Below are 13151 nucleotides of genomic sequence, written 5' to 3' on the forward strand. Positions count from 1 at the left end.
GTCTCAACTACCTCTCCCACCTCGATTATTACCCCTCAGTTTGGGAAAAATGTGCCATTCACTCCCTGCCAGGAACAGGAATGACTTCTTCAGAGCCCGCTCTGCTCAACACAAAGGTCTTTGAGGTAGAAGTTAATGAGCAATATGTTTCAGCTAGTGATGGTCAACCCAAGAACTCTATCTGCTCTCCAGGCCCACTCTCTTCCAGGGAGATTAGGGACAGTGGGAACTGAAATCAGCATTTCACCAATATAATACTTCATTTAGATCTAAAGAAAAGGTGAAGGAGGCTTCAAACAGCAGCTAAGTAACAGAAAAATGATGACTTCCTGGCTTTCAGCAGGCAATTTTCCACTCTTGTGAATTTGGTCTGGGATCTAACAGGCCAAAACAACTACTAATCGGAAGAAGAACGTCCTGTCAACACAGGGGAGCTTCTGCCAAACCAAATGCTGTGGCTGGTGAGAGATGGGAGCCTTTCTCACTACGCCTCCATACCCAACGTCCCACCAGGAAGCCACAAGGATGCTGCACCAACAACACATTCCAAAATCCAGACTTTCATGTAGTAATCATCAGGGGAAGGGAGGTTTTTTGGACCAGGGAAACCATCCTCACAGATTTAACCCACGGGGCTGCCAAACAGGATGAGTTACAGCAACAGACCACTCCAACTATTTAGGTAGGACTTTTCTGGCAGGGAATTCCTTCCTTTCCCGAAGTCCCTCCCACCCCTCTGCCTTCTTTGCAAACCTACATATCCCCCAGGAACCTAGAACTGGTTCTTTTCAGTAAGAACTCAGAAAAGTTTTGACCTCTTTCAGAGTTTGGTGTGCCGTTACCAACTGGCCATCTCTGGGTATGGTTGAACTTGCCAGTGAGCCTCCTATTCTTTCCCTACATCAGCTTTGGCATTCCCAAACCATGCCCCAGCTCCCATTCCCAGAGCAAGGAGGGCATAGCCCACCAGCCCCATCTCTTCCTGCCCATGCCTGGAAGTAGTGTTGCATCAGAAGGGCTGATCTCACACACCAGAGGCACAGCCACTTTCACAGACCCAGCCCGTCTTGGATCAGGACTCTCCCTGTCACTTTTCAAGCAGTTCAGCATCACTGGGCATTCTCAGCTATATTTCTGGTTTTCCAGCTCTATTTCTTGCTTTCCTCTCCCAGAAGATCCATCCAGGGCAGTCTTACCTTCCTGTCTAGATTTCTGCCAGCAGCTGCTCACCATGTCTCTTTTGGAAGTAGTTTGAGGGTGATTCAAGATGAACCAAAGCCCTTCCACTGTCCCAGACTCTCTCATCTTCAAACCTCACAAGTAAAGAAGTGAATACACAAGTTCATAGCAGCTGCAGGTCCTCCTAAATCCCCTTGCATCTGGCCACAAAGACAGAACTGCAGCAAACTGAAGCACTGGCCTCTCCGACTTTCCATGTGCAGCCAGGGCTGACACTCACTGAACGCATAGCATGGCTGGGAACATCTCTCACCCTATACAGAGTAAGAACAAGAGCTCATTCTATGCATTTCCCAAGACACAGGCACTTTTCCCAGCCTTCTTGTTCCCTGTCCCCTCTCAACCATGGAGTCACATCACTGTCTGGAGAGGACTTCACCCGATGCCACAGCATAGCCCCAGTGCTCCACTGTCTTCACCCAGTGCCTTGGGATCCACAGTGGGGCTGACCATGGTGGCTCCTTGAGATGGAAGCTGCCTTCAGGGCCTTCCAGTGCCTCGATGCGTTATATGTGCTCACTTTTGCTTTCCTCCCACTCTTTGCCAGATCACCTGCAAAACTCCACTGGCTTCAACCCTGAGCTATCAAACCAGAGCTTTCCAACCTCTTCATCCTCCTGTGCTACAAATGTCTGTGAGGGAGACAATGCTCCCTGGTTCTATGGTAGGTCTCAAGATTTATCCTCACACTGTACTACACGCACAACAGACAGGGACTTCATTTGTAGATTAAATCTCCAAACAAGAAAATTCTGCATTCCTGCAAGCTGCCCTACAATGCATTCTGAGAATCTGTGATATCCCAAACATTCCAAATCACAAAAAGAACATCTAAGTGTTTCCTCAAACCATGTGGTGAACATCTCAGGCAAGTTCCACAATTTACTGTGGCCCCCTCGTGGTGACAGCCAGAGACTGACATCACTCCACCTTCTCTGGAGGCTGGCTCTACGCTATCTTGGCTTGTCAAGAATACTTGCACCATCAGTCACTATAAAATAAATAAATCTCAAATGCACGCAAAGAGAAGATAACCATTCTTGGATCAAAGATCCTTGTTCTAGGAGCCAGCCCCTACAATAGCTACAACACTCATATTCCTTTTTAAGAGATGCGGAAACAAAACATGGATTTCTGCACCACCGCTTTCAGTGCAAAAAGAGAGCAAGCACTTTTGTATTCTCTAAGATGAGACTTCAGCCCAGAACCTGCGCAAATTATGAGCACAGGAAGGATGACTCACTCTTCAAGAATTACAATATAAGCCATGGCTGCTACTGGGAAGTCTTTGAAAGCAGGGTCTGTGTTCAGCCAAGCCTCCCCTTCGTTCTTGGGCTATCATGCTGAGGTCAATGTCTGTTGCAAACAAAAGGTGCTAAGGGGAGAAGAGAGAAGGGTCACATGCAGAAAAAGATCAAACCAGGCTTTAAAATGAGCTGGATTGACACAGTACGAGAGGGAGAGAACGATAAAGGCCTTCTAATCACCTTCTGTCACTTTAAAAAGCTACAGCAAAGGCATCATCACCCTGTGCTCTCTCTCCCCACCAGTTTATCTTTTGAACCAAACGTGGTTAGCATCCATCCCTCTCAAGGCAGGAGGGGATTGTGTTCAGGGATGTACTGAACCACATCACACAGGATTCTGGACAAGGAGATGCCTTGCCCAGCCCCATCTCCATACCTTTTATAGAGAATCCAGCATCCTCCTCGTCTGAGTCACTGTTCAGCTCAAAGAGGTCCTTGAATTCCTTCTTATCTTCCTCCTTGTTTTCCTGTTGCTTCTTACGCTTAATTTCTGGGAAGTTCAAATCTTCAAGCTGGGGAAAAAAGCAAAACCAACAGTAAGAACAACTTTAATTTGTACTTTTAAACATAAATGCTGAGCTTAAACACAGGAAATTGGCTTTGTCCAGTATATGTAAGCCACCCTGCCAAGAACAGTTGGGTCTGCCTGCTGCCAACTGGGGGAGCAACAGATTTGAGAGTCTGTTAGGAAGGTGAATGATACATGCAAAGCACCACTGCTCTATTGATCGTTACCTAATAAACTACTTTTGCTAATAGGCCATCTACTGCTGATACCTTAGCATGGATCAAAATGCAAGATGTCCACGACAAGCTGGCTGTACTAGACATCTGGACTGAAAGCCATGCAGGTCCTGTGAGCTTGGACAGCCAAGTGCAATCAAGCCAGGCTGCGCTGGTCATCTCCGAGGTAGCAATTTTCCTTCAATGCCAAAAACTGTGACAGCTACAGCAAAGGCTCCATCTCTTTGGCTGCAGACTTCAGCACAGTTTAACAGTGAGGTGCTGAAGAGCAAGGTGAGAGGAGGCCATGAAGGTGATCTGAGGGCTGGAGCACCTCTGCTATGAGGACAGGCTGAGAGAGTTGGGGTTGTTCAGCCTGGAGGAGAGAAGACTCCAGGGAGACAGAGCCGCTTCCAGGACCTAAAGGGGCTGCAGGAAAGCTGGGGAGGAGCTCTTGGTCAGGACCAGAGGGAACGGTTTTAAGCTGAGAGGAGATTGAGATGAGATCTTAGGAAGAAATGAGGGTGGGGAGGCCCTGGCCCAGGCTGCCCAGAGCACTGGTGTCTGTCCAACCCTGGGGGTGTTCAAGGCCAGATGGATGGGGCTCGGAGCCCCTGATCCAGTGGGGGGTGTCCCTGTCCATGGCAGGGGGTGGAACTGGGTGGGCTTTAAAGTCCCTTCCAAGCCAAACCATTTTATGATTCTCTGAAGGTGCTTAAGGTCTGTCTGTACCATGGCTTCCCCTTCTAGCTCTTACACAAATCAATGGGCCAAGAGCCTGGCTGCTGCAGACAGCCAATATCAATGCCATTAAGTACTTGCAATTGACACCACCTCGCTGCTCTTTACACCTCTCCGAAGGGGGATTAGGGGGAGGATTTACTTGCAAGGGCTCAGGCCAGCAGGGCAAAGATAATCAGAATGCAAATTAAATCCCAAGTGCTCACTGAACATCAGCTGCCCGCTGCCAGTGCCTGGCTGCACACCTCCTGGGAAGCACTCATGCATTAGCACACATTAGCTTGCTTGGAAACATTCGCCCTGCGAGTAATAACTCATTTGCTCTCTCCCACCCGTCAGACCACCCCACAAGACACTCCTTTCTGACCACATCCACTTCAGCCCTCCTGTGAGCTTCCCCCAGTGGGAAGAGAAGCAAAGCACAGCTTGTACAGAAAGGCAGCTCTCAGCAGAGAGAGAAAAAGAGTGAGAGGGGGCAGATGAGGGAGGGAGAGACAATGAGAGAGACGTGGAGATGCACATTTGCTCCTGCAGCTAACTCCAGTCATTTCTCCCAGCCCGTTTCATGGTTATGGTCCCCAGTTGGGCAATACTTGTTCTGGGAGCTAAGCGATAACCTGCAGCACTGGGAGAGAAAGTCAGGAGCTGGCCAGAGAGGGGAGCAAACCACCAACCCCCATCTGCAGGGTCCTAATTTTAAATCGTCTTCCCACTTGCTCACTGAGATGCCTCTCCTTCCACTGGCCCTGCAAAGACCTGCTGGGCTGTCTCTGTGCTGGGAAGACTCCTGAAGGAAGCAGGACCTGACTGGCTTTCCAAACAGCAGTGGTTGCATGCCAGAGGACAGGCTTGGGAAGCAAAATGCAGCAAGAGCAGCAATCCAGAGTGACTGCCAAGCGGCTGCCCTCAGTTGACCTACTGACATACTGAATCCATCCCCTCTGCTAGGGTGGTTATGCTCCCGCAAGCTCCATCGTGGGGCAGGGGAACAGCTACGGTGAAAACATTTTCCTTTGCTCCTACTAATCCTGAAGAAGATGGGCTCATGCTTCACTCCTCTCCTCTGTTCTGGCAAATAACTGTATGGAGGGTAGGAAGGCAGAGGGAGGTGCTTCAGAAACACTGACAGAATGAGAGGCTCCAGAAATAAAAGCACAAAGGTCTCAGAAGCTAAAATACATCAGCAGCGATGCTTCTAAGCCAGCATTAGGCTGTGATCACCGACACAGTTCCTGTATCTGATCCCTTTCAGTTTATACATCCCTTGCCTCTGCAAGTGCTTCACGCACGTCACGTTGCCAGCATTCCAGCCTCGGGAGAAGCACCAGCACGCCCTGCAGCCCAAGACCTGGACCACCACGTTCTCCGACAGTAGCTCCATTTGAGTTAAGACCTCTCGTGTCCCAGAGATGGTCACTCCATCAGGTACCAGGAAATGAACCCCGTGGCACACTGAGCCAGCTCTGACAGTCTCCCAGTCGCAGGCAGCATCTTTGCACTCTCTTGTGTACCAAAAGCCATGCTTACCTGCAGAGTCCCTGCCGGGCAGCACCAGTAGCTACTGCTCTTCAGCAACAGCAGCAGTTAAACAGGAGTCTGGCACTGCCTGACCAGGAAATAGTTGAGGTGGAAAGTGTCACAACAGAACCAGAAATCCAATTTTGACGACAAACAATTGCTGCATCAACTGACCAAGTCCCTGTTCTCCACAATCCTGGTTACTCTTACTCCTCAGCAGCAGTAACTGAAATGCAAAAATCATCCAAGGTCTTATTCTCCCTCCTAACGCATCCTGAGCATGGGATGTTTCCACGGAACACTTCACTTAGCGGGTTCAGAGTAGAAATGGAGTAAAAATTATCTCATGTACATGATGTGGAATAGTATTCTCCAATTCTCCAAACTTCTCCAATAAAGTGACCAAAAGAGCGAGACTTATCTCAACACTGGAATATTTCTCCAGTATCCTGAGCAGGGCGCATAGAGCAGGGAGCAGAGTTGGAACGACTTTGTATTTTCATATCGCCTAGGAAAAGTCCCATTTCGAAAGGCAGCCAACAGTTCTGGGTGGCATCAGTACTGGCTGAACTCAACCTGAGCACATTAAAAAAGACCTGGTGTTGCATCACGCTGAGCTGTGCTACCTCCGACTTCCTGAGACTCCACAGGAGTGCCTTCAAGATGGGCGCCTCAAAATAAAGGCACCAGAAAGCCCTACTACCTGCGGAGTGATCACAAAGCAAAGGAATGAGACTTGTACTGAGCCGCAGCTCCCAGATACAGCCTGTCTTCATCACACAGGAGCAGTAATTAGGTAATTTGGGGGCCAGTCTTTCAATCCCCAGCTAGAGGGTTACTATCTACTGAGTCTCACGAAGCCTATTAGTCTACATCCCATTAAAAGCCATTGGGAAAAGCAAATGGAATGGGCAGACGGGGTCAGCATTGTTATATAAGGCAAGCTGCAGCTCATAGCAGCTGAGAGCTAGGCTGATTTTTTCCGTTACTATTTCTTCCCCCCAATGGCTGCTAATGGGACATGGATTTTCCCAGCCCTAATGGGCCTCATGGTGTTCACTCTCCTGCTGGGGCTCACAATGCTGCATCATTAAGCTCGCAGTCCCCACCGAGAAAGACAACAGCCCCATTCACCAAGCAAAGATGCCAGGCAGCCACAGGCCTTCCGGAAAGCTAACTCCACAGTCTGCCTCTCTCCGGTTTATCTGTTCAGCTCCCTTTCCCCAAGTCCCAGCCGCTGCCCTTTGGACTTCCCCTGGTTTCAGAAGTTGTCCTCTAGAGCCTTGCTAGAGGAAAGCAATCCCTCTCAAAGGGAAGTCTCCACCTCAGCTGGTCCTGGCCACCCCAAGAAGGTCCCCCCTTCCCTTTAACATGACAGAAGGGCTTGTCTGATCTCCTCTGCCCTTGTGAGAGCTGCTTCAGTATGAGAAAGCCTCAGTTCACGCCAGCAAGGCCAGTTTTGGGCCAAAGATGAGCACCACTCACAGCCATCTTCTTTCTGCTCCTTAGCTCCCTCTCCCCAGTTTCCTTTCTGTAAAGGCCACATTCTCCTGCTGGGTTTACGCAGTGTGCTTTTTGGCTGCCCCAGGGAATTTCAGCGTCCTGTCCTTATCTCAGGGGGGTATACGATAGCGAGCATTTCTAGGATCTCCCAGGTCTTCTGCCACGCTCTGGGACTTGGCTCAGAGCCAACCATCCTCATGGCCCATCGATTATTTTAATTGTTCCCCACCATACGCTGGAGAAACCAATTATATCTATTTCCTCCTCCCTGGCCAAGAGCCTAGCTCAGCCACTTTCATTGCATTAGCATCGAGACCGCTTTCCTTTAGGGTCCTAATGCAAGCAAGCTCCCACCCCCACCTTCCGCATCCTGCAGTGCCAGGCGTTGGGCAAGGAGGCTGCCCTTGGGCAGGAGAGGTGGGAAATGCCAGAACGAGCACTTCTGTCCCCACAGCAATTCCCACCTCAAGAGTGAAATAAGAAAATGTAAAACAGAACTCATCTCTGATATTTCCTTTGCTAAGAAGAGCATTTTCCCTTCCCTGCTTTCTTGCAAAGTCAGGTTTTATCATAGCAATCCTGTCTGGAGAGCTGGAGAAAGAGCAAAGGGCCTCCACAAGCTCACTCCATTCTGTTTTACTATCAAGAAAGCAACACAACCTGCAAAAATGTCCAGGAAGACCTTAAAGCAGCTTCCAGTACTGAAAGGGGCTCCAGGAAAGCTGGGGAGGGGCTCTGGATCAGGGAGTGCAGGGATAGGATGAGGGGAAATGGTTCTGAGCTGAAAGAGAGGAGATTCAGATGAGATCTCCAGAAGAAATGTTTTGCTGTGAGGGTGGTGAGGCCCTGGCCCAGGTTGCCCAGAGCAGTGGTGGCTGCCCCATCCCTGGAGGGGTTCAAGGCCAGGTTGGATGGGGCTTGGAGCCCCTGAGCCAGTGGGAGGTGTCCCTGCCCATGGCAGGGGGTGGAACTAGGTGGGTTTTAAAGTCCCTTCCAACCCAAACCATTCCATGATTCTATGAATTGATGCAAATCACCTAAAGCAATGTGAGAGGGCCCATGAATATGGGGATGGGAACACAGAACCAAATCTGTGTGTACAGTCCGAACTTAAAGACTACATCATGTTTGTTCCAAATGTAACATCCACCACAAGATTATTGTCCTAGTTGCACTCACAACTACTCTGTCACCACTGTCTTCAGCTTCCCAGCCTTGAATTACAATGGCTGCTATACCAATGGGTCTTGAACAGCTTGCCTAAACCTGGACAGAGGGAAATTTACCCTAGTCCTACTTCACCCATTTTCTATTAACTTGGGCTCCAGGCAGAGGACACAGCTGTCACTCCTAGAGATCCCAGTAAGACAAATGCAGAGGGAGCTGAAGACATCGCCTAGGCTGCTGTGCTGCCACACTTGTGCTCTTTCCAAGGATTCCCAGCTTAAGCCCATTTCAGCTCCCACCAGCAGATCTGGCTTTGACCAGCCACTATCCCACTGCCAGGACATGGCTCCCATCTTCCCATGGCACATACGATGCCCAGTAAGTTGGACGTTTCATTCTTACTCTTTCTTTGCCGCTGATTTCCAGTTGTATCTCCTTCTCCCTGAGCTTCTTCCATTGAGCATAGTACTTGGTCAGAGGCGTCCCCTCCTCTTTGACCTGCTTCTCCCATTGTTCCTGTGGAAAGAAAGGATGCAAATTAAAGAAAGGGTTTCAAAGCAGTTTTCCAATACAGCTTTGGCAAACGCAGGGAGTCAAAAGCAGAGGTTAAAACCCTTTCCCAAACCACCTCTTCCCAGCTTCCAGTTAAGAAATTGGCAACCATGACTGAGAACACAAGCAGGACTAAATGTGAATTCAGGCACAATCATTTAAGCAACTACTGAGTCAGGAGTGGTGTGACTGACAATTCTCTTCAGGTAAAGCAACACCAGGGCACTGCAAGGAGATCAAAGAGAGCTGAGCTGGCCAATGCAACTGCTTGCTTCTGCAATACCAACAGAGAGGATACCAATGGCACAGAAGGACAGTGTAAGGTCCTCATAAAGGAGCATCTATATGCTGGTGCATGAGATGCTTTAGCTCATGCAAGGACATGAAACTTTCTCAGCATGGTGGCATGCAAGGTGGGTTCCCAGATCTCCATTTCTCCATTCTAGAAAAGGCTCAATTCTCAGAATTGCTAAGAACTCACACCAGGCTCTCCTAAGCCAGCTGAACACCTTCTGGGATCCATTATTACTATCTTGGCCTTGAACACGCACTTCCACTCTAGCTCTAGTGAGAAGACACTGACACAGAAGTCAAGTCAGATGATGCAGCCTACTGTAACAAAAAATAAATTACTTCCACTGAAACTTGAAGGTAGAGATCAAAGGGACAGATGAGGATCTATCAGGACAAAACTCATCCCCTGCTCCTTCAATGGATGCATTTGATCACCTGCTCAGTTCTTGATTTTCAGCTCAGAAAAACCTCATGCAAGCATTTACAAGATCTAAGCACCAAAGACGCCTGATTGCTTTTCCCCCCTGTTCTACAGCCAAGTGTTTATTTTTGAAACACACATTCCCCAGCAGGGGCTTGGACTCATCCCAACCTTGAGAAAGCAGAGCATGAAGAAGTGCCGAGCCCGTTTCCGCTGTCCAAGCAGGGAGAGCAAGGAGGTGCAAACACTGTAAATGGTGGGAACCAAATGAGCTGGTTAAAAATTCTTTTACGTTTCAATCATTTGGCATTTTAGTGGTGGTTATGTATTAAAAATACATTCATCTTAACCTGCCAACACCCCTTTTAACTTAAAACCCACACAGACTGTACCTGTTAACTGAATTACCGCAGCGCCCAGAGACTTTGCATTATCCTGCAGTAAGAAGTCAATCTAATGTAAGCAGAGAATACGAGTAGGAATCATAACAGGCAAAGCATGAAGGGAATGAGCAACAGAAACAAAAGTTGACATAGATACACTCCACACAGATCCAAAGAGAGCATCCTGAATTGAGGGTTGAGAACAAATCAGAGTTTTGTATGGGCAGCTGTGTGTACACAATGCTCCTCTTCCAAGGTGGGGGCAAAAGACCAGACCATCCTCACAGCAGAAAACACAGCAGCAGCTCAAATATTCCTCAGCAGATCCCAAATCAACTGTTTCTGAGGAGCCGACCTCCCAAACTAGGGGGCTATGGTGTGCAGGCTGCACATGAGCCCTAGTGCAGTAAAAAGTGCATTTAAAGAGCAATATTTGAACAAGAAGAGAGAAAGAGCAGGTCTCTGCGATGGATAATGGCGCAGAGCTCCTGGCTCATAGAAATAAGCAAGTACTCAGTGCGAAATACATCAGTTTATGCCAGCTCTTGATTTGGGAGGGAAGTGGAGACGATCTCTGGTCTCTGCAGCCGGCACCAGGAGCCGAACTTTGGCAATTAAATGGCGACCAGCTTATGTCACCTATGCTCCAATGGCACGGAATCTATTCACGCATCCTCCAACAGGCGCTAGCAATAGTGTCTCAAGTCAAACAGGCCCTTGCTGGTAATCACGGGTCCAGATTCACAGCCCCCACGGGATGGTGTGTCACACGGTCCTGGGGCTGGAGCCCGTGCCTGTTCTCCGGGCTCCCTCCGGCAGGCTGACTGGAAGCACGGCTGATGCACAGCCAACTGCAGCAGCCAGCATGGCTTTACTGTCGATCTGACCCACCTCTACGGCAAGAGGAGTAACTCCCGAGGAGAACAAAGTCACCTCATCTATAGATCAGGCTTGTATCGGGCTGCCAGCTGTAATCAGGCCGTTTGTTGATGCTACTTAGTATGGACAGCTTCTGACAAACTCTTCCTACAGAGGGCAAAAGTCTATTTGTTCTGTCTGATACAGCTTTTCTGGTTTTAAAAGCGTGCTGGAATCCAGAGATAAAAAGAGACCATTAAAAACACTCCCATCTTTCTACTCAGAACACCGCAATGGGAATTTTGAGAGAATGGATGCCATCACAATCCCTCTAAACGTTTGAAATTCTCCTTCTATTACAGCTTTTGCATCACTGTGCTGTCAAGCAACCCCAGCATGGATGGAGCCCACAGCGCTAGCACCTCTACAAACATAACAAAGATCATTGCCCACCCTCCAGAAAAACCTCCCCTCTGAAACATGAGATAGGGATGAATGCAGATCTGGAGAGTCCATGGAAATCAGGCAACGCTTTCCATCATCTCATTCCCTCACTTCACATTTCATTAAGCGTAACAGCCTGCTGGGCTGTTCCCCAGCAAAGATCTCCCTGGGAGCCACAGGGCTGTACTGCAGCCCAGCACACACTGTGGGTGCTGGTGCACTCTTTTCCTCCCCTGCAAATTCCTCTACCAGTCCAGAGCCCACACTAGCGCAGACAAACCTAAAATCAGAGCAGCACATCGTGCATCTGGATTCAACTTGAGCTCTAGACTCCACTTTTTTTGGCTCCCCTCACAAAGACCTCGATTAGTACAGTAACCTATTAGCACCGTACTCTCAAAAAGCACTGACTCAAACCTTAACCTGCATCTTACAGTGAAAAAGAGTAAAGTTCTCAATCTTAGAATAACGTGGAAGAAGTCAGGCTAGACGCATCTGTGCCTTTATCTCTGTCTCATGGTTCCTAGGATGCAAGGAGGGACCTCTCTGCGGTCACTTATTAACATTACACCACCATGCTCCTCCCACAATTCAATCCCCAGACTGTTCTTTCTTCAAAATTGTAACATACAGACGCTTAGGTAAATCCCAGCTTTCTAAAGCACGCCCACTACTCAGGAATAAAGATTTGATCTCATTCACAATCTTTAATTTAAGCCTATTTCTCTGGAATCCCCCCTCCTCCCTGAAAGCCACGTTTTAGCACATTGCACGGAAGAATTAGCTCAGAATTTAGGCTCTGCTCCCTACAGTGGAGCAGGCAGAAATGCATGGATGCGAATACCAGAGAGCATTTGCTTTCAATTGCTCTTGCTGGCAACGGGGACATGCAAATACCTCCCATCCCCTCACCCCTTTCATTGCCTTCCCTTTTCTGGAAGCGCTGGCTCACGAGAAGTGCGAATGCCCCACATATCTTAACAGACCGTCTGGCAAACTCAACCTAGACCTTGAAGGACACTCCAAATGGTTCTGGGAATCCCAGTCTCTGCAGGAGTTCTGGCCTTTCTTGAGAATCTACACTGTCTGCTTGAAAAGGAGTAGGGGGAAAACACAGGGCAACCTTGGCATAAAGCCTGCCTCCGGGTACAGGAGATGAACCATTACACCTCACCAAAGTACCCAGTGGGCTGTTCCTCGGCTCCCAGGAGGAAGAGGAAGGCTTCTTTCTCCCATAGGACAACACTATAATGCAAAACCACAATGAGGCATCATCCCTGAGCAGCACTGAACACTGTCGCTCTGTCCTCTTCAGCAGCAGAAGAGCTGTCTCCAAACAGTCCTGGCAAAATGGTACCGCTTCCCTTCACTACCCTCCCTTACTCTTGGCAGGCTGCTTGTTACTGCCCCTCCGGAGTCAAGCCTGCCCGATTCACGCTGTTCAGCCTCCTGGATGGCCCTGGGAAAGCACGAGCACCAACGTCAACCAGGCAGCAAGATGTTAAAATCATTGTTCAGCTCTTACACAAGGGACTTCAGCCAGAGCTGCTGGGAAAAGCAGATAGAGGCAGAGTTGTTGGAAACCCTGTTTTATTTAGCCAAAGACCTTCCGCAGCCCATCTGTTTTGTGGAGAGCCCTGGAGGCTGAAATCTCTACTTCTGCAGAGTGGGTGGGTGGTCACAGCATTGCCCACAAAAAGTGCAACCCAAACCCCCGACCACTTCACTCCAGACGGGAAGTACAATTCCTTTAGCAAAACAGTCCAACCTCGAATGGCACTTACAGAACTCAACACTGCTCACTCCAAACCCAGTTCCACCAACCCCTTAATCGCAGAATAACGCTGCTGTGTCCTGGCATTGATATGTCAGGATTTCAAGGGATAATTTTCCTGTAGGCTCCATCCCAGTGCCTGAAGACAATCAGTCCGCATCGCAACTTCTGCTCTGTGCCCACCTCCATGCCAACAGGTGAAGCCTTCAATGATGCAGAACTCCAGA

The 13151-nt window shown here is 49.0% G+C and overlaps 1 protein-coding gene across 1 annotated transcript in view; it reads right to left on the reverse strand.

Moving 5' to 3' along the window:
* The window catches only part of NOC2L (NOC2 like nucleolar associated transcriptional repressor), a 49425-nt gene that overhangs the window by 4984 nt on the left and 31290 nt on the right, over positions 1-13151 (reverse strand). The window contains exons 16-17 of the mRNA XM_054085474.1: positions 8601-8714; positions 2923-3058 (exon numbers count right to left, since the gene is read on the reverse strand). Coding sequence (XP_053941449.1) covers positions 2923-3058; positions 8601-8714 — 250 coding nt within the window. The remainder of the gene's footprint in view (positions 1-2922; positions 3059-8600; positions 8715-13151) is intronic.

The sequence above is a fragment of the Cuculus canorus genome, chromosome 21, assembly GCF_017976375.1.
Source record: "Cuculus canorus isolate bCucCan1 chromosome 21, bCucCan1.pri, whole genome shotgun sequence".
Taxonomy (NCBI): domain Eukaryota; kingdom Metazoa; phylum Chordata; class Aves; order Cuculiformes; family Cuculidae; genus Cuculus; species Cuculus canorus.